This window comes from Canis lupus, chromosome 15 (assembly GCF_048164855.1).
Source record: "Canis lupus baileyi chromosome 15, mCanLup2.hap1, whole genome shotgun sequence".
Taxonomy (NCBI): domain Eukaryota; kingdom Metazoa; phylum Chordata; class Mammalia; order Carnivora; family Canidae; genus Canis; species Canis lupus.
In genome coordinates, this window is record NC_132852.1 from 48,483,616 (window position 1) to 48,507,275 (window position 23,660).

Here is a 23,660-nt window from a genome sequence, read left to right on the forward strand (position 1 = left end):
GAAATAAGCATAATCCTAGAACTAAAACATGACTCTCTGCTAAGAACCTGTGCATGAAGTAGTTAAAAACAGGCATTTATATGCGGATATGACCCGAAAATGCACATTGCAGGGGTGCTCCTGGAGAACAAGAAGCTTGTCTCTAGATCCAAGGCGCTGTCACACCTAGAAGAGAATGTAGTAGTGACAGCAGTCGCTTCAGCCCGCTCAAGGCGGCACTTCCCTACAGTCCTCTAGTTTCCTGTAATCAAAAAACCCCACAGCCCAGGGGAGGAGCGAGGTTAGAGCCCAAAGTGGCCAAGCAGCAGCGCGCCCCGGGCTCCCGCCCCGCCGCCCCGCCCAGGCCAGGCCCCCCGCGGCCGCGCGCTCCGGGCTCCAACGGCCTCAACGGAAGGAGGCGCGGGGGGCAGAGGCGCATCAGTCTGGGGGGACCCGGGCGGGGGCCGTTGGGGAAGCCGCGGCCTGGACCGGGACCCACCGGCGGCTCCCCCTGGGGCAGGGCTCTGACCCGCACTCGGCCTGCGGTAAGCAGCGCCCCACTGCGCGATGGGGGCTGAGGGCGGCCCGCGGGGGGCGCGACCTGAGGCCGGCGGGGTGGTCCGCAGGGGGCGGGGGTCGGCGGGGGAGGCTGGGGGTCGGGCGGGACCTGAGGCCGGTGGGGGCCGCGGGGGGCGGGCAGGGGCCCGGGATGCTGGGGGGGGGAGGGGGGCGTGGGCCAAGGAGCCTGGGGGGTCGGGAGGGACCTGAGGCCGGGCGGGGCCGCGGGGGGCGGGCAGGGGCCCGGGATGCTGGGGGTCGGGGGGGGGGGGTGTGGGCCAAGGAGCCTGGGGGGTCGGGAGGGACCTGAGGCCGGGCGGGGCCGCGGGGGGCGGGCAGGGGCCCGGGATGCTGGGGGTCGGGGGGGGGGGGTGTGGGCCAAGGAGCCTGGGGGGTCGGGCGGGACCTGAGGCCGGGCGGGGCCGCGGGGGGCGGGCAAGGGCCCGGGATGCTGGGGGTGGGGGTGGGGCGTGGGCCAAGGAGCCTGGGGGGTCGGGAGGGGGGGGCGTGGGCCAAGGAGCCTGGGGGGTCGGGCGGGACCTGAGGCCGGGCGGGGCCGCGGGGGGCGGGCAAGGGCCCGGGATGCTGGGGGTGGGGGGGTACGTGGGCCAAGGAGCCTGGGGGGTCGGGAGGGACCTGAGGCCGGTGGGGGCCGCGGGGGGCGGGCAGGGGCCCGGGATGCTGGGGGTGGGGGGGTACGTGGGCCAAGGAGCCTGGGGGGTCGGGAGGGACCTGAGGCCGGTGGGGGCCGCGGGGGGCGGGCAGGGGCCCGGGATGCTGGGGGTCGGGGGGGGGGCGTGGGCCAAGGAGCCTGGGGGGTCGGGAGGGACCTGAGGCCGGGCGGGGCCGCGGGGGGCGGGCAAGGGCCCGGGATGCTGGGGGTCGGGGGGGGGGGGGCGTGGGCCAAGGAGCCTGGGGGGTCGGGCGGGACCTGAGGCCGGGCGGGGCCGCGGGGGGCGGGCAAGGGCCCGGGATGCTGGGGGTGGGGGGGGGGGGGGCGTGGGCCAAGGAGCCTGGGGGGTCGGGAGGGACCTGAGGCCGGTGGGGGCCGCGGGGGCGGGCAGGGGCCCGGGATGCTGGGGGTGGTGGGGGGGGGAGGGCGCGTGGGCCAAGGAGCCTGGGGGGTCGGGAGGGACCTGAGGCCGGGATCCCTCTCTTTTCAAATAAACAATGCTCATTGTAAAGGAGACATTTCTGCAATTGAAAAAACATGTTCATAATACAATGTACATAACCAATAATGAAATTAATATGTAGTATTCCATTGATAGATTGGTCAGTTTGTTTTTAGGTAGTTATCCTCCTTATCAATAGGAATTCTAAGATAAAAGTCAATCTCCTTAAAATTTTTGCGGTATGAACTATGATAAAAAATGAAATCTATAGGGATCCCTGGGTGGGGCAGAGGTTTGGCGCCTGCCTTTGGCCCAGGGCGCGATCCTGGAGACCCGGGATCGAATCCCACATCGGGCTCCCAGTGCATGGAGCCTGCTTCTCCCTCTGCCTATGTCTCTGCCTCTCTCTCTCTCTCTGTGACTATAATTAAAAAAAAAATTAAAAGTGAAATATATATATACACACACATGCACATATATGTAAAGATTCTGCTTTTATATTTCTACAAGCTTTACAATGTCATTTTGAGTGAACTTAATCATTATTTTTTAATGATTTCACCATATAATTAGGAAAAAAAATGACTTACAGCACAGTATATTACTTTTGCAGTTCAAACCAGCTTTGGAATCGGGCATTTCCATTCATATTCAAATTAATAATCATGAAATCATAATGTAGATTTTGTTGCCTTTTGTGTTACATTTGCCTGTTAGAGCAGAAAAGTTAAATAAATATTTTACTGATGCTTCCTTTTTTTTTTAAAGTTTGGCTTTGGGGACATGATACTGTGTGGATGTAGGTGGTCTCTCTCCTTTTTTTTTTTTTTTTAAGCTGCATAGAGGAGAGAAATGAACAGGTTAGAAAAGAAATAGGAGTTGCTTTTTAAACAAATTACAGACCAGAGATAAATCACATACCCAATCCCTTAATCTGTCCCATTTCTTATTTATATTAATTGAAGAAAAAATACTGGCTTTGTAGCAAGATGCATTCTTCCAAGTAACACTCAGAAAAAGAAATAGGCTAGTTTCACATTGTAATTACTTAGCATTCTTTTTCATTTTTGCTTGAACAAGGTGGAAAACGTCAGTAGGTCTGCTCATGCAAAAGAAAAGAAGTATAAAATATCAAACATGCATTCATTAGAGATTATTATAGAAAAAAGTATTTAACTTTAGGGAGGAAACACTTAACCTGATACACATTAAGTTCTCCTCTCTTCTCCTCTAAGAAAATGAGAATAATTAAGGAGAATGATTATAGGTGCTGCTAATTGGTTCCAAGTTTAAGGATACCATTTATGACACTTTTGTTTTTATTGATGATAATTCTATAACATAATCATACTTACTCTTATCACCATTGACAAAACTATCGTCTTGAGAATGCTAAGCAAAGCAAATGGCTGTACCTTTGAATATATTACAAAAAACAAGTACTTTTGTGTGCCTTAGTTGATCTTCATGCCATTAGATGTAGCTGAGTGCCATGTTTTTCCACTTGGAATAAATGTTAACCCTGACTGCTTCCTAGACTTGGTAGCATTTGGACTCTGGTGCATTTTTCTGCAATGTGATATACACTTGCTGGAGTGTATAGAGGGAATTTATTTATTTTATTTTTTTAAAGACTTCGTTTATTTATTCATGAGACACAGAGAGGCAGAGACACAGGCAGAGGGAGAAGCAGGCTCCCTATGGGGAGGCCCATCCAGAACTCAATCCCAGGCCCTGGGATCACAGGATCATGACCTGAGCCAAAAGCAGATGGTCATCCATGAGCCACTCAGGTGCTCCTATAGAGGGACTCTAAAAGAAATGTAAATGGTCTGTATGTTGGTAAATTGAACACCAATAAAAAATAAATTTATTATAAAAAAAGGGCACACAGCAAGTGAATAAAGATTTGTTCAAGAAAATCTATTTAAAAAAAAGAAATGTAAATGGTGAGTTGATTTCTTAATTTCTAAGAATTCTTGACCTCAAATTCTTTAATCACTTTTTATTTTCTGAAGGACTTTTAAAATTTAAGAAAATTTTTGAACAGCTCTTCTTTTAATGTTATTTTTCCCTTGAACTCTTCGCTCTTTTAAAAGAACATGTACATATGCATGTGTGTATACATGTATTAATTCATATCACGTTAGTTTTCAAAAAGTTTTTCTTCTCTCTTTCCATAACTGCCATCATTTTTATGAGAAAAAAAGCAACTTTAAATGGTGTGTTCCTACTCTCTAGTCAGTTACCTTGCCCAAGTCCTGAAACCTTAACTGAGGGATCCCTGGGTGGCTCAGCGGTTGGGCGGCTGCCTTTGGACCAGGGAGTGATCCTGGGGTCCCGGGATTGAGTCCCGGGATCAAGTTCCGGGTTGGGCTCCCTGAGGGAGCCTGCTTCTCTCTCTGCCTGTGTCTCTGCCTCTCTCTCTCTCTCTCTCTCTCTGTGTGTCTCTCATGAATAAATAAAATTCTTAAAAAAAAAAAAGAAACCTTAACTGATTGTTGAATTGAATAATGGCAACTTGCTGGCAGCATGGCAACTGACTGTGCTTAACCCAGAAACAAATTCCAAAGAACAGAAAAACAAAAAACAAAAAAAACAAAAAACAAGGAATTTGGATATATGTGGTGATACAGAGAATGAATAATGTACTGCATGCACACACACACACACACACACACACACACACACAAACGCACAAAAAAAAAAACTTTCTTGAGAATTTTATGCCACTTCTCCAAAACAGAGATGATGGGCATATGAGGTATAATGCAACAGCTGATGACAAGAATGATATTTAAATATATACATTTTATTACTAAAACAGTAAATTATTAAAGAAATGAAAATTGAAACAACACTAATAACACTAATCATTTTGTCTATCATATGGGGGGGAAGATAAATACTACACAATGCTGGCAAGAGTATGGAGAAAGTAGTGCTCTGATTTTCTGCAATAATGAGTGCTAATTGGTAAAACTTTTTGAAAATTAATTTGAAAATACATCTTGAAGTTCAAATATTGCATAACCTTTGACTCAGCGATACTATGTTTATAAATGTACCATGTGTGTACTAACACAAGTCATACAAAAATGTATGCACAGAAATATTTGCTGAGTGAGTGTTGAGCTTTAGCTCTAGAATCAGACAGACCTGAGTTGCAATTACCACTTCATTACTTTCTTTTTTTAAATATATATATATATTTTAATGGAGTTTGATTTGCCAACATATAGTATGACACCAGGTGCTCCTCCCATCAAGTGCCCCCCTCAGTGCCCATCACCCCATCCCCCCTACCCACCTCCCCTTCCACTTTCCCTTGTTCCTTTCCAGAGTTAGGAGTCTCTCATGTTCTGTCTCCCTCTCTGATATTTCCCACTCATTTTCTCTCCTTTCCCCTTTATTCCCTTTCACCATTTTTTTATATTCCCCAAATGAATGAGACCATATAATGTTTGTCCTTCACTGACTGACTTATTTCACTCAGCATAATACCCTCCAGGTCCATCCACGTCGAAGCAAATGGTGAGTGTTTGTCGTTTCTAATGGCATTACTTTCTAGATATGTGAGCTTAGGCAAGTTACATAGCATGTCTAGATTTCACTGTCCTTTGAGAATTAAATGAAATGATGTCTATAAAGTGTGTAAGAAAGTGTTTGGCACCTCATAAGTACTTGAGAGATGTTTATTAGTCTTTGTAATGAAGATAATATTGTTATAAATATTATGCAGCATCATTTATAATAGTTAAGGTCTCAAAACAAGCCCCTTATTCAACTGGGATATCGGTTAAATAAACTTAGGTTCATTGAATAGAATACAACAGAGTCACTCAAAAGAAGAAGATCAATCTATGTGGAAGTAGAGGCAAGAAATACTTTGAAAAACATAAAGTTTTAGTATTAATAGTATTGTTCCATGTGTGTGAAAAGACACTAATATATTTTGACTAGTCTGTATCAACAGAAAGAGGGAAAAGAATATGAACCAACATATTAATAGTGGTTATCTCTGGGAAGTGGAATAATGAGCCATTTTTATTTTTCTCTATTATATTTTTTGAGATATTTAATTTTTTTTTTATTTAATGTTTTTTAAGGTCATTCTTTATTGTCTGCCAAAGTCAAAAAAATTATCTGAATAAATTAATCCTGCTTTTCTGGCATTAAGGATATAGACTGGAATATGCCATCTAAAAAAAAAAAAAAGAATATGTCATCTATCTCTATGTATGGAGATATAGATATGTAGATATAGATATAGCTGCATACCATATCTATCTATAGATAGAGATAGATGACATATACTGGTCTATAGATAGATATAGTATATGAATGTATCTTTATATCTCCATACATAGAGATAGATGACATTCTGGTCTGTAATCTTAATAAAAAAAATAAGATACACATATAAAATATTAATGGTAAGTAGGTATCATGTAGCCTGATATGTTCTTTATTTGAAAGTTAGAGAGAATTATGGAAATTCATTAACACTTTTTGTGGTATCAGTACTTAAAAAAGAAGCCCTAGAAATGGAAGGAACCTCAATACTTCTCTGAGTCCAGCATCTCACCAAGAGCACAAATTCACTGAAAGCCAACTCCACTAACTTCATCTGATTTGGGGGATAATAAACTACTAACTCCAAAAATAAAATATTGCTGTTAGAATGTTATTTCTTAGATTGATTAGAATGTGCTTTCTCATAAAATCCCTGCCATCATTTCTATTTTTGTTTCATAAACTGAATGAGGCTCTTTATAAATTTTCTTTAGATGGTAGCTTTTTAAATAGTTTCAGGTTGGATACACATAATTTTTTCATTTAAAAATTTCCCCAATTCTTATTACTTTTCTGTGTATCAGAGGATTTCCAGGCTCATTACCTTCTTGGTGCTCATATCTGAACGTCCTCAGAACCACTTCTCCTTTAGAGTCTGACTCATGCCATTCCAAAGTCAGGATAACCTTTCAAAGGGAATAGTCAGCTGGGTGATCCAGCTGTTTACTAGTCCTAGCAATATCAGGCTTGATGTTCTCTAACTATAAGTATCAAGGCAGACAAAAGTTTCTTTACTATTTTCTAGTTTCAAGCCTATTTTATTATTTTGGAATTTGTATTTTTATGAAATATAATAATTTACAAATTATTTTAACAAGCTTTATATATCCTTTATAAATTTTGCAAATTTTTAAGGTAATCTGGATCCAAATATTCGCCCTCTTAAGTAATGTGGGAAGCTCATTTCAGTACAATTAATGTGTTAGGAACTATGAAATAGCAACACATTGAAAGAGTCAAGAACAGACCACATTCCTTTCATTTTAACATCATCATGAAGAGTAAATTAAGGGTTGACTGGATTTTTAAAATTATATATTAACATACATTCACACATATGCATGCACACACACACACACACATTGAAATGTACTTTGGAGCAAAAAGGGACATTAGTGTAGTGATGACTTGTAGGGCAATGACCAGAACATTAGCCTTATATGGGATCCTAAGTTCTCTTAATAAATAATCAAGCCTAGAATATTGTTGTGAAGTTCCACTTATGAGGCACATAGTGTTCAAATTCAACTTGACATTTGATATTCTATGTCACCACTATGAAAGTTCTTGTATTTTTTGAAAATGCTTCGACGGGGAGTCAATTTACAATTGAGATGAAGGATTATCAATGTTGCTTGCTTTTATAAAGATGTAGTGGGAGGAGACATGTAAAATATCAAAACATTTAGTTGGATGTGAGAAGAACTTACCTTGGTGTATTTTCAAAAGTTCTCTTTTATTTTGTACAGCTTTGTCTGCCCTATATCCAAGCTCATCCCTTCTCTAATAATTTTACTTTAAAAAATATGGCAGATAGGATGCCTGGGTGGCTGAGCAGTTGAGCCACTGCCTTTGGCTCAGGTCGTGATCCCTGGGTCCCGGGATCGAGTCCCACATCGGGCTCCCTGTGTGGAGCCTGCTTCTCCCTCTCCCTGTGTCTTTGCCTCTCTCTGTGTGTGTCTCTCATGAATAAATAAATAAAATATTTTTAAAAATATGACAGAGAAGTTTTAAGATTTGGGGATTGACATGGGGTGAAGCCATTAATGCAGGGAGGTGCTGCCAAAACTCAGCTGACAAGCGGCCCTGGGACACTAATCTTTCCCACTAGGTCCTTGTATTGATCCAAATTTTTTTGAAAATTTATCCTCTAAGATCATTTCTTTATTGGATAGTTTGTCTGTTTAAGAGACAGGCAGAGAAGCAGGGAGCAGAAGAGGGAGACACAGGCTCCTCAAGCACACTCTGCCCCAAGCGCAGAGCCTGCCAGGGGCGGGATCTCAGGATGCTGAGACCATGACCTGAGCCACAACCCAGAGTCAGATGCCTAGTGACTGAGCCGCAGGCGTCAAGCCCCGTGTTCCTGCTGTGGGCACTCCTGCCCCCCCACCCCCCGCCCCCCGTAGCCACTGAGAGCTCGGGCTTTGGTCTGCGCTCCAACTGCCAGGTGGTCTGGAGGCTACAGTGCAGGCTGCACGTCCCCTCTGTCCCACCTCAGGCTGAAAGGGCCTCAGCCCTGAGAAGGAATCGGATCTTCCCGACCACCCCTAGCCGGAGGGAGCTGCTGGAGCAGCAGGTAGAAGAACTGGTGCCCGCCTTGCTGTGCTTGGACGACCTTTCCATTGTTCAATTTATGGAAACGTATCCTGAATTTGGCACCACCGAAGAGATCCTGGACCTGCTGTTTGCAAAGTGAGCACCCTGACCCTCCACAGCCCAGGGGGATGGGCCACCTACTGGTTGGGAGTCTTGGGAATGTTCCTGAACTTCCCGGCCCCTGGGGCTGCTCCTCCGACTGGAGCAGAGTCACACGGGGCCTAGTGGGGTCCTGTAGGGCAGTCCCCGGGGCCTGGCCTGTGGCAGGTCGGCTAGAGGGGCTGTGATTGTGCTCAGCAGTCATCGTTCTCTCCCCATGACGAAGCCTGTGCCGCGTCCCCACCATCACCAGGGTTTGAGCTGGCCTGTTTTCCCATGGAAAGGGAGGTTTGAGAGTCCATCTGGGGTCTGTGTCCTGGGGCAACCGGAGTAGGGGACCCCGGGGACACCGGGGCACCCTGGCCCACTCGGATGTCGGCCATGGGCCTGGCCGGAGCCCTTTCATTCCTCAAGCATTCAGGAGGACCCAGCAGGTGCAGGCGCTTCTCCAGGGGCTGCCTGTGGCCCCACGCACAGAGCGGATGGCCCCCCAGGGCTCCAGGCTAGTCAAGGGTCAGAGGGTGACAGCAGCTATGAGGAGAGGTCGGGTCCACAGGAACTTTCATGTGATGCCCCCCTGCCCTCCTCTAGATATGGATGCAACAAATATCTGAATGATGACATCGTGGGATCCGTGGAGCAGTGCAAAGTGTGAGTGAGCTCTGGCTCATGCAGGAGGGCCTTCCTCTCCAAGAGGGCAGCGAGGGGGCTGTGGCCTGGAGGGGCTGCTGGACCCTCACCCCACACATCTGCAATTCCTGTGACAGGGTAAAGGTCTAATGGGTCCTTTGAGAAAAGAGGAAAAGAGAGCTGTGGATGGGGTGCGGGCTTTGTGGGAGAGCACTGGGAGCCCTAATGAAGTCCTTCTCCATGCCTGCCCCTTTCAAAGCCCTCTGTCTACCCCCCTCCTGGGACCCAGAGCAGAGGGTGTGGGGAGCATCGCACTCACCAAGCTGGTGGCACCTGGACCCAGGTGCACAGCAGGTGTTCAGGAGAGCCAGTGAGTGCTCACGGACCAGACGGCCCCTGCCCTTTGGGAGATTAGAGTCAGTGGAAGGACAACCCCTGGGGGCCCCTCGTGAGTGAGGCAGCGCTGAGCCACAGGAGGGAAGGCGGCAGTACCGGGCAGCTCCTGGCAAGGCCTGGCAAGACACAGAGCCCAAACCCTCCCCACTCGGACATTCCCAGAGCGACAGTGTGTGCAGTGAGGGCAATGACAGGCCAGACACCCCCCTTCCCCGGATGCCTGCCAGTGGATTCAAGGGGCAAGTGGGCAGGGAGCCAGGCTGAGGAGGGAGTCATGCTTCCCCAGGGAAGACAGTGATGGTCACACCACTAGTCATGGGCTCCCATGCACAGAGGCTTCGTGCCAGCCCCTCCTCAGTGAGCAGGCCTGTGGCAGGCAGGACCACCAGGTGGCAGGTGGACAAGGAGCAGCACTGGCCTCCGACAGCCCTGAGCGGAAGGCCTGGGGCCCCATTCCTGCAGGGCTTCCCCGGGACACCTTGGTGTGAGGGAGCCCTGTCTTCTGACGCCTCTGCCCACCTGTCCCTCCCCAGGGCCATCTCCTGCATCCTGGACATCTGGCTGGAGTACTATCAGGAGGATTTTCATCAGCCACCAGAATTTCTCTTCCTGAGGAAACTTCTGGCATTCATGGGGCTCAACAGGCCAGGCTCAGACCTGGAAAACCGAGCCCAGCGTTACCTGGAACGATTCAGCTACCTGGAGCTCGTGGAATTAGACGATGAGGATGAGGAGGACTGGGGGTGGCCAAGCTTGGGACAGGGTGGGCCACACAGACCCAACCTCCATGCAGCTGGGCCGGGAGCAGTGGGTAGGCTCACACCCCATTCCCACGGGCTTCAGTCTGGGGAGACCTCCCAGGGCTCTTGTACTCACACACGTTGAGCAGTGGGAAGAGTGTCCTTGATTTGGGAGGGACGTGGAAAGTCCGTCCTGGTGATGATACTTTGTCTTCTTGGGGCTACAGCTTTGGCCCCAGAGCAACACCCTAACCCACCTCAGGAGCCCACCCCAGCTCCGACTGTGGGGCCTGTGGCACCTTCAGGGCCTGAGGTGACCGAGCCGGTCCCGGCTGCTGGAGGTGAGGGCTTGGCCCAAGCTGAGATGCTGGCTACTGAGTCCAAGTCAATGCACATGGTTTTGGCACCTATGATTCCCCACCCTGATGAGGAGCCACCTGCACCCTTGGCCACCCGGTGGAGGAGTAGGCCCTGGCGCCTGCAGTCAGGGTCCCCAAAGTGCCAGGGCCGCCACCTGCCTCTGGAGCAACTGGCTTCGACCCCTGAACAACCCCCTGAACCACCTCAGGAGCCACCCCAGCTCCTACCGCGGGGCTCGTGATGGCTGCAGCCCAATGGAGGCTTCCCTCCCCGTCATTGTGCTGTTTCCATATTTTGTTTTTCTTTAACCTCTATAATGGCTTATGAATTTTATTTGTAATAAAAGATAAGTTAACGGCAGAAAATTTACTCTGATGCTTTTAAATTATACATCGTGGTACTTTAGGTCCATTCATAGTGTCACAGGCCCCGGAGCCCAGGGCACTGGGGGACACAGCCCAAGATCGGCGCTCCCCCCAGGACAGGCAGAGGCCAGGAGGGTACAGGAAAGCAAGGACGCTCCTACCACTGGGCGGCCCCGAGCTGGGCGGATCGGCGCCCCCCCACCCCCAGAGCATCCAGGCCCCTGTGGCCTGGAAGCTGCGGTAGTTACTGCGGGAGCTGACTCCAGGGCTGAACAGCTGGCCGCCACCAGTGTGGCTGTTCCTCCTCGTGTCACCCTGTGCCTGGGACTGGGCAGGGGCCTCACTGGATAAACAGCACCCACTGAGCCAGGCACCTGGCAGGGGGCGGGGCAGCTCCCCCAGCAGCACACACCTGAGAATCAGCACAGCAGGCCCCTACCCCAGAAGACCAGCTGGAAGGACAGGGGAAACCAAGTTATTGACCAAGCAGCACTGGAAACTTCTAGGGGAAGTTGAGGGATTTACAGTATATAGAATCAGAGGATACTCCCCCTTGTTTTTTCTTTTCTGTTTGTTTCTGTTGTTTCCCAACCCCCTTTTTTTATTCTTTTTTATTTCTTCTTTTTTTTCTCTTTTGCTCCTTTTTCCAGTATAACTTGTTTTTGTCCACTCCACACTGAGCAAAATGACTAGAAGGAACAATTCACCTCAAAAGAAAGAATCAGAAACAGTCCTCTCTCCCACAGAGTTACAAAATCTGGATTACAATTCAATGTCAGAAAGCCAATACAGAAGCACTATTATAAAGCTACTGGTGACTCTAGAAAAAAGCATAAAGGACTCAATAAAATCATGAATGAGAAAAGAGAGATCACCACCAGCACTAAGGAAATACAAGCGATTTTAAAAACTTATTATGAGCAGCTATACGCCAATAAATTAGGCAATCTAGAAGAAATGGACACATTTCTGGAAAACCACAAACTACCAAAACTGGAACAGAAAGAAATAGAAAACCGGAACAGGCCGATAACCCGGGAGGAAATTGAAACAGTCATCATCAGAAACCTCCCAAGACACAAAAGTCCAGGGCCAGATGGCTTCCCAGGGGAATGCTATCAAACGTTGAAAGAAGAAACCGTACCTATTCTACTAAAGCTGTTCTGAAAGACAGAAAGAGATGGAATACTTCCAAACTCTTTCTATGAGGCCAGCATCACCTTAAGTCCAAAACCGGACAAAGACCCCATCAAAAAGGAGAATTATAGACCAATGTCCCCGATGAACACGGATGCAAACATCTCAACAAGATACGAGCCAATAGGATCCAACGGTACATTGAGAAGTTACTCACTGTGACCAGGTGGCCTTTATCCCCGGGACGCAAGGCTGGTTCAACACTCGGCAAACACTCCGTGTGACTGATCAGATCTGCAAGAGAAAAAACAAGAACCAGATGATCCTCTCAAGATACGCAGAGAAAGCATTTGACAAAATACGGCATCCACTCCTGGATCCAAATGCTTCAGAGTATAGGGATAGAGGGAATGTTCCTCAGCATCTTCAAAGCCATCTACGAAAAGCCCACAGCAAATTATCATTCCCAAGGGGCAAACGCTGGGAGACTTTCCCCGAAGAAGATCAGGAGAAGAAGATCAGGAACGAGACAGGGATGTCCACTCTCACCACTGCTATTCAACATAACACTAGACGTCGTAGCTTCAGGAATCAGGCAACAAAAAGAAATAGAAGGCATTCAAATTGGCCTAGAAGAAGTCAAACTCTCCTTCTTTGCAGATGACATGATACCGTACACCTAGAAAACCCAAAAGACTCCACCCCAAGACTGCTAGAACTCATACAGCAAATTCGGCAGTGTGGCAGGGTACAAAATCAATGCCCAGAAATCAGTGGCCTTTCTAGACGCTAACGATGAGACTGAAGAAAGAGAAATTAAGGAGTCAACCCCATTTACGATGGCACCCAAAAGCATGCACTACCTAGGAATAAACCTAACCAAAGAGGTAAAGGATCTCTACCCGAAAAACGACAGAACATGTCTGAAAGAGACTGAGGAAGACACAAAGAGATGGAAAAATATTCCATGCTCATGGATCCGAAGAATGAATATTGGGAAAATGTCAATGTGACCCAGGGCAATTTACACAATGAATGCAATCCCTATCAAAAATACCACGGACTCTCCTCAGAGAGCTGGAACAGATCATCTGAAGATTTGTGTGGAATCAGAAAGGACCCCGAATGGCCACGGGAATAGTAGCCAAGAAAACCAGAGCGGGGGGCAGCACAATGCCGGATTTCAGGTTGCGCTGCCAAGCTGTGCTCACCAAGACAGTGTGGTACAGGCAGAACTACAGACACATCCATCAATGGAACAGAAGAGGAATCCAGAAGTGGACCCTCAACTCGATGGTCAAGACCATATATTTGACCAAGCAGGAGAGACCATCCACTGGAAAAAAGACAAGTCTCTTCCATAAATGTCAGGGGAATACTGGACAGCCACATGCGGAGGAGGGAAACTGGACCACTGTCTCACACTGTACACAAAGATAAACTCAGAATGGATGAAAGATGTAAATGTGAGACGAGATTCCATCAAAACCCTGGGGGAGAACACAGGCAATGCCCTTCCTGAACTTGGCCACAGCAACTTCTTGCAAGATACACCCATGAAGGCAAGAGAAACAAAAGCAGAGATGAACTATTGGGACTTCACCAGGATGAGAAGCTTCCGCACAGCCAAAGAGACACTCAACAAAACCAACAGACAATCTCCAGAATGGGAGAACCTTTGTGCAAATGACCCGTCGGATAAAGGGACAGCATCCAAGATCTCTAAAGAACCTATTCAACTCAACAGCAGAGAAACCAACAATCCAATCTGGAAATGGGCAAAAGACACGAACCGAAATGGCACAGAGCAAGACGTAGACGTGGCCAACAAGCCCATGAGAAAATGCTCCGCATCACTGTATTTCCATCAGGGAAATACAGATCAAAACCACAACGAGATCCCACCTCACAGCGGTGAGAATGGGCAACATTGGCCAGACAGGAAACAACAAATGTTGGACAGGATGTGCAGAAAGGGGAACCCTCCTGCACTGTTGGTGGGAATGTGGCCTGGTGCAGCCACTCTGGGAAACTGTGTGGAGGGTCCTCAAAGATTTAACAATGGATCTGCCCTATGACCCAGTAATTGCCCTGTTGGGGATTTACCCCAAAGATACAGATGCAGGGAAACCCCGGGACACCTGCACCCCGATGTTTCTAGCAGCAATGTCCACAAGATCCAAACTGTGAAAGGAGCCTCGGTGTCCACCGAAAGATGAATGGATAAAGATGTGGTCTCTGCATACAATGGAATATTCTGGGATCCCTGGGTGGCGCAGCAGTTTGGCGCCTGCCTTTGGCCCGGGGCGCCATCCTGGAGACCCAGGATCGAATCCCATGTCGGGCTCCCGGTGCATCGAGCCTGCTTCTCCCTCTGCCTGTGTCTCTGCCTCTTTGTCTCTCTCTGTGTGACTATCATGAATAAATAAATAAAATCTTAAAAAAAAAAAAACAATGGAATATTCCTCAGCCATTAGAAATGACAATTAACCACCATTTGCTTCGACGTGGATGGAACTGGAGGGTATGATGCTGAGTGAAGTGAGTCAATCAGAGAAGGACAAACATTATATGGTCTCATTCATTTGGGGAATATAAAAGATAGTGAAAGGAAATAAAGGGGAAAGAGAAAATGAGTGGGAAATATCAGAGAGGGAGACAGAACATGAGAGACTCCTAACTCTGGGAAACGAACAAGGGGTGGTGAAAAGGGAGGTAGGCGGGCGGTGACAGGATGACTGGGTGACGGGCACTGAGGGGGGCACTTGATGGGTTGAGCACTGGGTGTTATGCTATAGTTGGCAAATTGAACTCCGACAAAAAATAAATTAATTAAAAATAAGTAAGATCTAACTGTTGGGGTGCCTGGCTGGCTCCGGTGGTGGTGCATGCGATTCTTTGTCTCAGGGTTGTGGCTTCGAGCCCCACCTTGGGTGTGGGGATTACTTAGAAATAAAACTTTTAAAAAAATAAAGCACTTTTTAGCACTTATGCAGAGGATAACCTTTGATCCTTTAGTTTTTGAAAAAATGTGGCAAAAATATAGGAATGTGAAATGATCTGGTAATATTAAAAGTAAAATTTTTTAAAGAAGTTTTAACTTTTACTATAGATCAACACCGAAAAATATTTGAAAAATAAAACCTCTTGCTAAAGAAGCTAAATGTTGGTATTCTAGTGTTCTCTTTGTAGATCCCAGTCTGTACTTCCGGGCATGTGGGTTAGAGACTCATCAGGACTCTGAGTCTCCCCTTTCTCCAAAGGCCCCTTCCATACAACTCAGCTCCACTTAGTCCAACTTCCCATCACCATGGTCTGTCTGCCTTAAGGCCCTGGCGGAGGCACAATGGTGACCTTCAGCCCCACTTGCCAGGTTTCTCAGAAGGTCATGGCCCTGGTCATACGGGGTCAGACAGGCACTATCAAAGATACCCAGTAAAGATTTCTGGTGGCCCTCAGCCTAGGTCTCTGCTACTGGAAGCAACCCGGTGCCAGAGAGGCAGCTTTTCTCTCTCAGTCTCCAGAAATCTCTTTGCATTTTGCCTCCAAACTTCTGAATTGAGCTAAGAGTAGGAGAAAGAGTTTATTTTGTGACCACAGTCTATATATTATTATTAAGGTAATTCCTGAGTTATGCATCCTCCAGTCACCTCAGATAGCACCATGGCTGTTCACCACCCCACCCCCACAGACCAGAAAATAGGTTTAGGTATTTATCCTACTGGAGCCCTATCAGGCATCACTTAAGCTGTTTTGTTTTGTTTAAATAATTAGTGCAAAGTTCTTTCCCCGAGTGAAATACACATTCTCACAGAGGCGATTTCCCTAGGGATTCCCGTGCTGCGGCCCCAAGCCTTGGAAGTGTTTTCCCTCAACCAAAACCAGTACTGAACTTAAACATCAAGGGGAAATACTCCAAGGAGTCCTGAGCTGACCTGTACTCTTGCCAAACTAGCAAAATCCTAAAACCATGGGCTAGAGACCAAGTAAATGAGCACATCCCTGGTTGAAACTGATACATCATTTAAAAAAAATCTCCTCCAATGATTCTATGGTACAGTTAGGGTAGAAACACTCTGTCCAGTCATGTGTGAGGATGATGATCAAACAATTCTATTGTCTGACTAAGGCAATACCTGTCCTACTCCCAAGCTCTAGTTGTATTGAACTGTAATTCTGGGAAACCACTTTATTAGAGACCCATCTGGTGGCTCAGCCAGGAATCGCACAGGGTGTCTCCAGGAAGGAAGGGGCCAGTCCTGGGGCCTCTGCTAGTGCTAGGACCCCTAAGATTTATGCACACACTCCCCTTCTCAGAGGAGGCCCCGTTCTGGTAGGATTATCTCCACTGACCCATGGATGTGTGTTGGGCAGTTGTACTGAGATCAAGGGACTTCAGCATAGGGCTGATAATGTATAATTATATAATCACACGAGACTTATTTGGATGGCACGCTCACAGCTTAATTGAATGGAGAGGTCCCTCACAGGATATCTTTCAGTGGCAACAGTATAGGGCCACCACCCAGAAAGCTAGGATAGAAAAGAAACTCCCCAGAGGAGAGGGATTGAAGAAGGGCTTACTTAGGGAGATGATGTCTCGCATCGGGATATGGAGTCTCTGAGCCAGGGAATTATGAATGGATGACAGGATCTTAGAGACACTAATATTCATGATTTATCTTATCTACTGTTAGTAGATTCAGGTGGTGATTCACAGGATATGCACAGAAGATATGGCTAAGCTATAAATGGCTTAACCTCTACCAATCTGGGCTATGTTTAAATCAATTCAGTGTGTAAAAATTTGAGGTTGGTAACAGTGGTTTTTTGAGTTCAAGGTCTCTGCCTGCTGTGAAAAAATAAACAGAGGTCTGCTATGCAAAGATCATCTTTGGCTCATCCATAAACCTTGACTGATCATTTCAAATGATTTGTCTTTATGTTCATGGATTAGTTTTCCTCTTGATCAAATCCAATGCTAGAACCCTCTTCTTATATAGATTTTTTTCATTTCAACTATTGTACTTTTCAACTCCAGAATTTTTAACTCCATTTTAAAATCTATCACGATGTATTGAAACTCTTGATTTGGTAAAATTGAATCCTTTCTGGTTTCATTTTTTAGGAGGGAGAGAAGGAAAAGAGGAAGAGAGAATCTTAAGCAGGCTCCACACTAAGCATGGAGCCCATGGAGGGCTCGATCTCATGACCTGAGCCAAAATCAAGAGTCAATTTACCAACTGAGCCACCTAGGCGCTCCCCACCCCCAGGTTTCATTTCTTAAGCATCACTGAAATAGTTCTTTTAAAGCCACTTCCTTAGGAGCATGGTCCTCAGTTTCATTACCAATCTCTGCCCACTCCCATGAACGGTACTTCCTTTCTTTGAGTGACTGCCATCCTCTGTTGTTGAATATTGACATTTTGAATATCACAGCGTGGTAATTTTGCAAACGGCACTCTTCTGCCTTTTCTGGGTTTTATTTGTTTGTTTACAACTTGTGTGGATGGTGTTACTTGTTTAATGTTTTTCTCAACTTTTTGTAAAGGGTCTTTGTTATGAGTGCCCTGAAGTCTCTTCTGTTAGCCTAGCGGTCACCGTGTGATTTGAGAGAGAGCCCCTTAAATGCCGGGAGCCAAGCCACCACGAAGCACTCTGCTAGTCACTGCAGACGCCCCTGCGCTGCGCTCTGCCCCACAGGGCGCAGGCAGGGAGTTAACTCTGTCTTCCCTTCCCTTGCTGTTGCCCTGGTGCTGAAGGCAAACTCATGTGGTCCTCTCAAGGGTTTTCTAAGAATATGTCCAGCCACGGGCATCAGCATGGCCCTTGGATTGCCTGGCACACAGCAGATTTTCGGTGTCCTTCGTCCCTTGATAATCCCCAGCATCTTCCTTCCCAGGTGTTTCGGTCTGCCTGCCTCTGGCCTCTCTGGTTGGCCCCTTGCCCAGACAGGTGTGGCTAGTATGTTCACTGACATGCTCTTGGCAGTGTCACCCAGGAGCTCCTAAAAGCTCTGAGGCAGTTTGAAACTGCCTCAAACAAATGAAAGACCCTGAGTCAGTGCTTCTTGGAGTCCCCAAGGAGGTCAGAATACACAACCACAATTCTCTGAGAATAATCAGTCTTGCTGGCATGAGCACACTGTCCCAGGAAAGTAGACCACTGTCCTCATGGTGACCACAGAGCTGGGGAGTGTGGCATGGTAGGTGGTTAAGTTAAAATCTCATAAAGACTGTTTTACTGAAATTCAGTACCTTTTTCTTTTTTTCTTTTAAGCCCTTCCCCAGGTTTTGTGTTTTTTAGAAGTCAGAAAAAGTCGATTCCAATAGTTTTTGTCAGCTTGATCATTGCCTTCATGAAGGGATGGTGTGTCAGAGTTACTTACACTAGCATTTTAGGTGACATCATTCAACATATTTTATTTCATTTCATTTCATTTATTTTATTTTATTGTTAAAGATTTTATTTATGAGAGACAGAGAGACAGAGAGGGAGAGAAATGGGGGTCAGAGACACAGGCAGAGGGAGAAGCAACCTCCATTCAGGGAACCCAATGTGGGACTCAATCCTGGGTCTCCAGGATCATGCCCTGGGCTGAAGGCAGCGCTAAACTACTGAGCCACCAGGGCTGCCCTATTCACCTATTTTAATTGTACATTCCTTTTCAAAGGTGATACTAGTAGGTCTCACCTGAGCATTCATACTTTTTCAATTTATTTTTTTCCTTTTGTTTAATTTCAAATTTGGAAAACATATGTATACATCTTGTTCAAGTTTTGTGTTCATCAACATATTGTCAAAGATAGATACTTGCTGTTGTTTGTAATAACCAAAGGGTCAGCTTTATAATAAGCATGCAGCTTTATAAAATATCAAGATGTTTCTTTCACTCGAGAGCTTTATTAACTTACTTCATATTGTTCAAAATGTCACACCACAGTGATTAGTTGAAAAAGCATTGTGATCCATTTGCATGAATATGCTTTTGATTTATACATATACTTTGATTTTGTCATAGAATTGCTTCCTGTAATCTATCTCTTAATCCTCAAAAGGACCTCATAAAGACAATATTATTCTGGTGGAGTTTAGGCTCTAAGTAGGCCCCAAAGAGCGTTAATACTAGAGGTTGAGGCAGTAGGGTTCAAAGAAGAGAATCTAGAGAAGGTACAGTATGTTTACAGAGTATGCATTATTTTCATTGGGGTGAAGTAAACTCAGACAAACCATGTAAATTCCCAGAACCAAATTAAATTTTCTAAACGTCTAGAATATCTATTCACATGGTTGTAAAAAGCTCCTAAATTCCAAGGTAAAAAATGATCCTTACTTCAGCTCATGAACTTGAATGTATGACATTGAAGGTAGACCCACTACTCACTAATCAGTCACTTAAACATGCATGCAGCAGCTCATTCTGGATCTCATGTTGCTTGCTTTCTTCTTTATAATTTTATTTAAATTCAATTAATTAACATATAGCATATTATGAATTTCAGGGGTAGAGATCAGTGATTCATCAGGTGCATGTAACACCCAATGCTCATTACATCACCAGCCCTCCTTGACGCCCATCACCCAGTTACCCCATCCCCCCACCCACCTCCCCTCCAGCAGATTCAGTTTGTTTCCTAGAGTTAAGAATCGCTTATGTTTTTTTCTCCCTCTCTGATTTCTTATTTTATTTTCCCTCCCTTCCCCATTACCCTGTTTTGTTTATTAAAATATGAGCAAAGAACTCCAGGAATTTGTGGCGGAGTGGGCAAATAACCGAGGCCCTCCCGGCTGCCCGATGCTCGCACCGCCTCGAGGCGCAGGCAGGTGGAACCCCAGCGCGTCAACTCGTAGGAGGACGGGGCCCAGTGACACCCCCGGGACCGAAGGACTGCACACAGGACTCGTCGGGAGGAGACTCGCAGCTGTGAGAAATGCTGTGCAGAGCTCTCCAGCTTCTCGGGGTTCCTAGGACACGAGACAAATCGCACTGCCCCAGCTGTGCGCACATGACCCATGGCAGGGGCCGGGCTGGGCAGAGTCCCCGGGCGCGCTCAGCCGCCGCCGCCGGCCCAGGGGGTGCGGAGGGTCCCAGGGAGGGGGCGGCGGCCGGGGCGCTCAAGGACAAGCCGGGGCGAGTGTGTCGTGGACCTGAAGGCTGAGACCGTCTGCCGAGCGCGCCCCAGGACGGAAGCTACTACCCAAAGGCAAAGCAGCCGCCACCTGGTCATTGCGAGCCCCGCGGGGCACAGGGTGCGGGTGAGCGGCGCAGCGCCCGGCGCCAGCAGCCCCCGGGCCGGAGCAGATCCTGCGTCCGCAGCAGCCGCAGCTGCAGCACATCCCGCTCCCGAGGCCTCCGCCGCCGGGGAGCACGTGGGCCTGCGCGCCCTCCACTCGGGGGTGACCCCCTCCAGACCCTGGGCCGAGCAGGGACCCGCAGCTTTCTGCGACCAGCAAGTCGGCAGCCAGGGCCTGTCTCCGGTCGCCCGACACCAGCCCAGCTGCCTCACGCGAACACCCCTTCCCCGCAGCTCCTCGGGCTGCGCCCTTGCCCTGGAGCCCGACGGACGAGGGTGCTGCCAACGCCAGGTCGCGCCTTCCCCGTGCTTTGCTACCTCAGGCCCAGGGCTCTGTGCTCCTCCAGAGCCCTTCCTCCACCGAGGCGTTAGACCCGTCCAGGAAAGGGAAGGGGAAGCCGCCGAACGTGTCCCTGGGGCAGTCCAAACCCAGACAGGCCGTCCTCTGCAAGCACAAGCCTAAGTACTGTAGCAGGGCTTTGGGGGCCCATAGCTCCCTGCAGATCCACCTCCGCTCCCATACCGGAGAGAGACCCTTCGTGGGCTCTGTCTGTGGCCGCCGGTTCACCACCCAGGGCAACCTCAAGTGCACTTGCATGGACATCCCCAGGGGAGGCCCACCCCCAGCTCTTTCCCAAGTTCCACGACAAAACGTCGGCAGGCCATGGCATTCCCTATGCACTCTCTGTAGCCATCCCCGTAGATGAATCGAGTCTCTCTTTAGACAGCAAACCTGTCCTTGTAACAGGGACCCCCGGTCTAGGGCTACCTCAGAATCTCTCTTCAGGGACTAACCCCAAGGACCTCCTGGGCGGCCCGCTGCCCAATGACCTGCAGCCCGGGACTTCCCCAGAAAGTGAGGACGGGTCCCTACTGTCTGGGGGGGTGGGAGCAAGCCACACTTCCCCGAGGGTTGGTGGTTTCCAAGGGAGTGGGACCCCCGAGCCGGGTCGGAGACCCTGAAATTACAGCAGCTGGTGGGGAACATTGACAAGGCCACCACCGACCCCAACGAATGTCTCATTTGCCACCGGGTCTTGAGCTGCCAAAGCTCCCTGGAGAGGCATTACGGCCCCACACCGGGGAGAGGCCATTCCAGTGCAAGATCTGGGGTCGGGCATTGTCCACCAAGGGCAACCTGAAGATGCACCTCGGGGTTCCCCGGACCAACACGTCCATAGAGATGCGGCACTCGTGCCCCATCTGCCAGAAGAGGGTCCCGAACGTGGCCCTGCTGCAGCAGCGCATCCAGATGCACATGGGCGGCCAGAATCCCCACACGCCTCTGCCCCAGATCCCCTGTGACTTCCCAGGTCCCGAGGCCGCGATGGTCAGTGAACACGGCAGCGCGGGTGCCACCTGTCACGATGATGTCATCAGAGCATCGACTTGGATGAGCGGGGCCCCAGGACGCTTCGGGCTGCTTCCCAGCGCCCACTCAGCATCCCCCACGCTCGGTCACACAATACACTCTGCGGACAGCAGACATATACAATGCATGTTGTCAACTTTCTCCATCATTAACCACATGACAAAGCTCTTTTAAAGGTACAAGGGGAGGCTACGGAAGGAGTTGCTTCCACCTGTATTCCTGATTGCACTTTCTTCCTCGTATTTGTCAAAACAGAAAGAAGCTTTTTTTTTCTTTTAAGTCTTTAGTTTAAAAAAAAAAAAGGGCAAACCTATAGGATTTTCAACTTTTGGTGACAGTCATGGAAATCTGAAGACTCATGAGTTCTAAGACTAGGGTTTCTGAACTGAAATTAAGAATTCAAGGATTACAGTTAAAGTCTCAGAGCGAAAGACATGAGGCCGAGTATTTTTCAACGAAAGCCCAAAGAGAAAAACAGAGGCTGACGACAGAGAAGAGCTGTGACATAAACCACAGATGATGTCAGAATTGTGATTTCTGTTAAATTTTGCCAGGTATGCATGGATGTACGTACAGATACACACACATAGATCTCCGACAGTTCTTGTTCCTTAACGGTTATGCTCAAGGTTTGGTGGGGGGACCATCATTCTTTGTCTTGGCATATTTTGCTTACTTTTTGCTATGAAAGGACATAGAAAATTAAGTATAAAGATGATTTACAGATTTCAACTGTAAAAAAAAATATCAGTTTTTTAGTCCATAAAATCCAGACACCTACTGATAAAGCATCCTAGGAGGATCATCACTAGAAAAGTCCAATGGGACACACGGAAAAACTTCACGTTAACTACTTCCAAAGACAAAATTATTTTCACACTCTCTAGAGGTATTCAATATTTAATGTTGATGCCTGATGGAAAGGTCTGAAGTACTACAAACGCTCAGACATTGTAAAAAAGGATGTAGTACTGCCATGTCTACCATCAATTCTATCTAAATAAGTGCTATTTTATGGTGTTAGTTATTACTGTATATAAAACTATTGAAGACCAAGATTCTTTGGACATATTCTTACAGTTTCCCCAAATGTGTAAGATGGAAATAGGACTTTTTTGAGCATTCATTTTTTCCCCTCCTGATTCACTAGCACCTCTCAAAAATAAGCTCTAGGGAATCATGAAGTCCATTCGATAATTTCCTACTAAACACCCTACATTACATATAAGACAGCCACGTTGATATAGATCTACTCAGATTGTCAAGGAATTATTTAACTTAGATTATGAGCAGCTACATTTCCCAGTGCTTCCAGTCTGGGACCTCATTTCTAAGTGTGTGAGTTGGTTCTCCTGTTTCCATAATAACCAATTTAACAATCAGCTTGGCAGTCAACTACTTTAGAGTTAGTTTCATTAATGTTAGCTCTCATCTCATTAATACATGAATCGACTGACACTGTGGGACTACTTATTTTTCTATATACTCGTAAAAGGGCTCTGAATTCAAGGTAACAAACCTTCTGGAAGAATTAGCTCAGGCTCTTTTGTTTAAACTCAATCTTGGGGATCCCTGGGTGGCACAGCGGTTTGGCGCCTGCCTTTGGCCCAGGGCGTGATTCTGGAGACCCGGGATCGATTCGCACGTTGCGCTCCCGGTGCATGAAGCCTGCTTCTCCCTCTGCCTGTGTCTCTGCCTCTCTCTCCCTCTCTCTCTCTCTGTGACTATCATAAATAAATAAAAAATTAAAAAAAATAAACTCAACATTTTCCTTGTAGAACCTCAATGTATATTTTAGAATTTTCTTCCAATACTTTAGGACTCACTTAAACTTCTAGTCCTAATAGGACGATTTCCTTTTGTTGCTGCAGGGACCTAGAAATGCAACAAAGTTATGAGCCAGAAGTTTTTCAGTTTTTGAATGTCAGTTAAAACCCAAAAAA

At 47.5% G+C, this 23,660-nt stretch overlaps 1 protein-coding gene and 1 pseudogene across 1 annotated transcript; both read left to right on the forward strand.

The window, feature by feature from the left end:
• Positions 1-302: 302 nt before the first annotated feature.
• LOC140605149 (ral guanine nucleotide dissociation stimulator-like) lies at positions 303-10,914 on the forward strand. Its single transcript, XM_072777245.1, has 5 exons — positions 303-524; positions 5,164-5,186; positions 8,227-8,420; positions 9,015-9,074; positions 9,983-10,914. Exons 2-5 carry the CDS (start codon positions 5,184-5,186, stop codon positions 10,332-10,334), a joined length of 609 nt encoding a protein of 202 aa, XP_072633346.1. The 5' UTR covers positions 303-524; positions 5,164-5,183; the 3' UTR covers positions 10,335-10,914.
• Positions 10,915-20,057: 9,143 nt separating this feature from the next.
• On the forward strand, positions 20,058-23,268 carry LOC140604517 (sal-like protein 4; annotated as a pseudogene).
• The last annotated feature ends 392 nt before the right edge of the window (positions 23,269-23,660 follow it).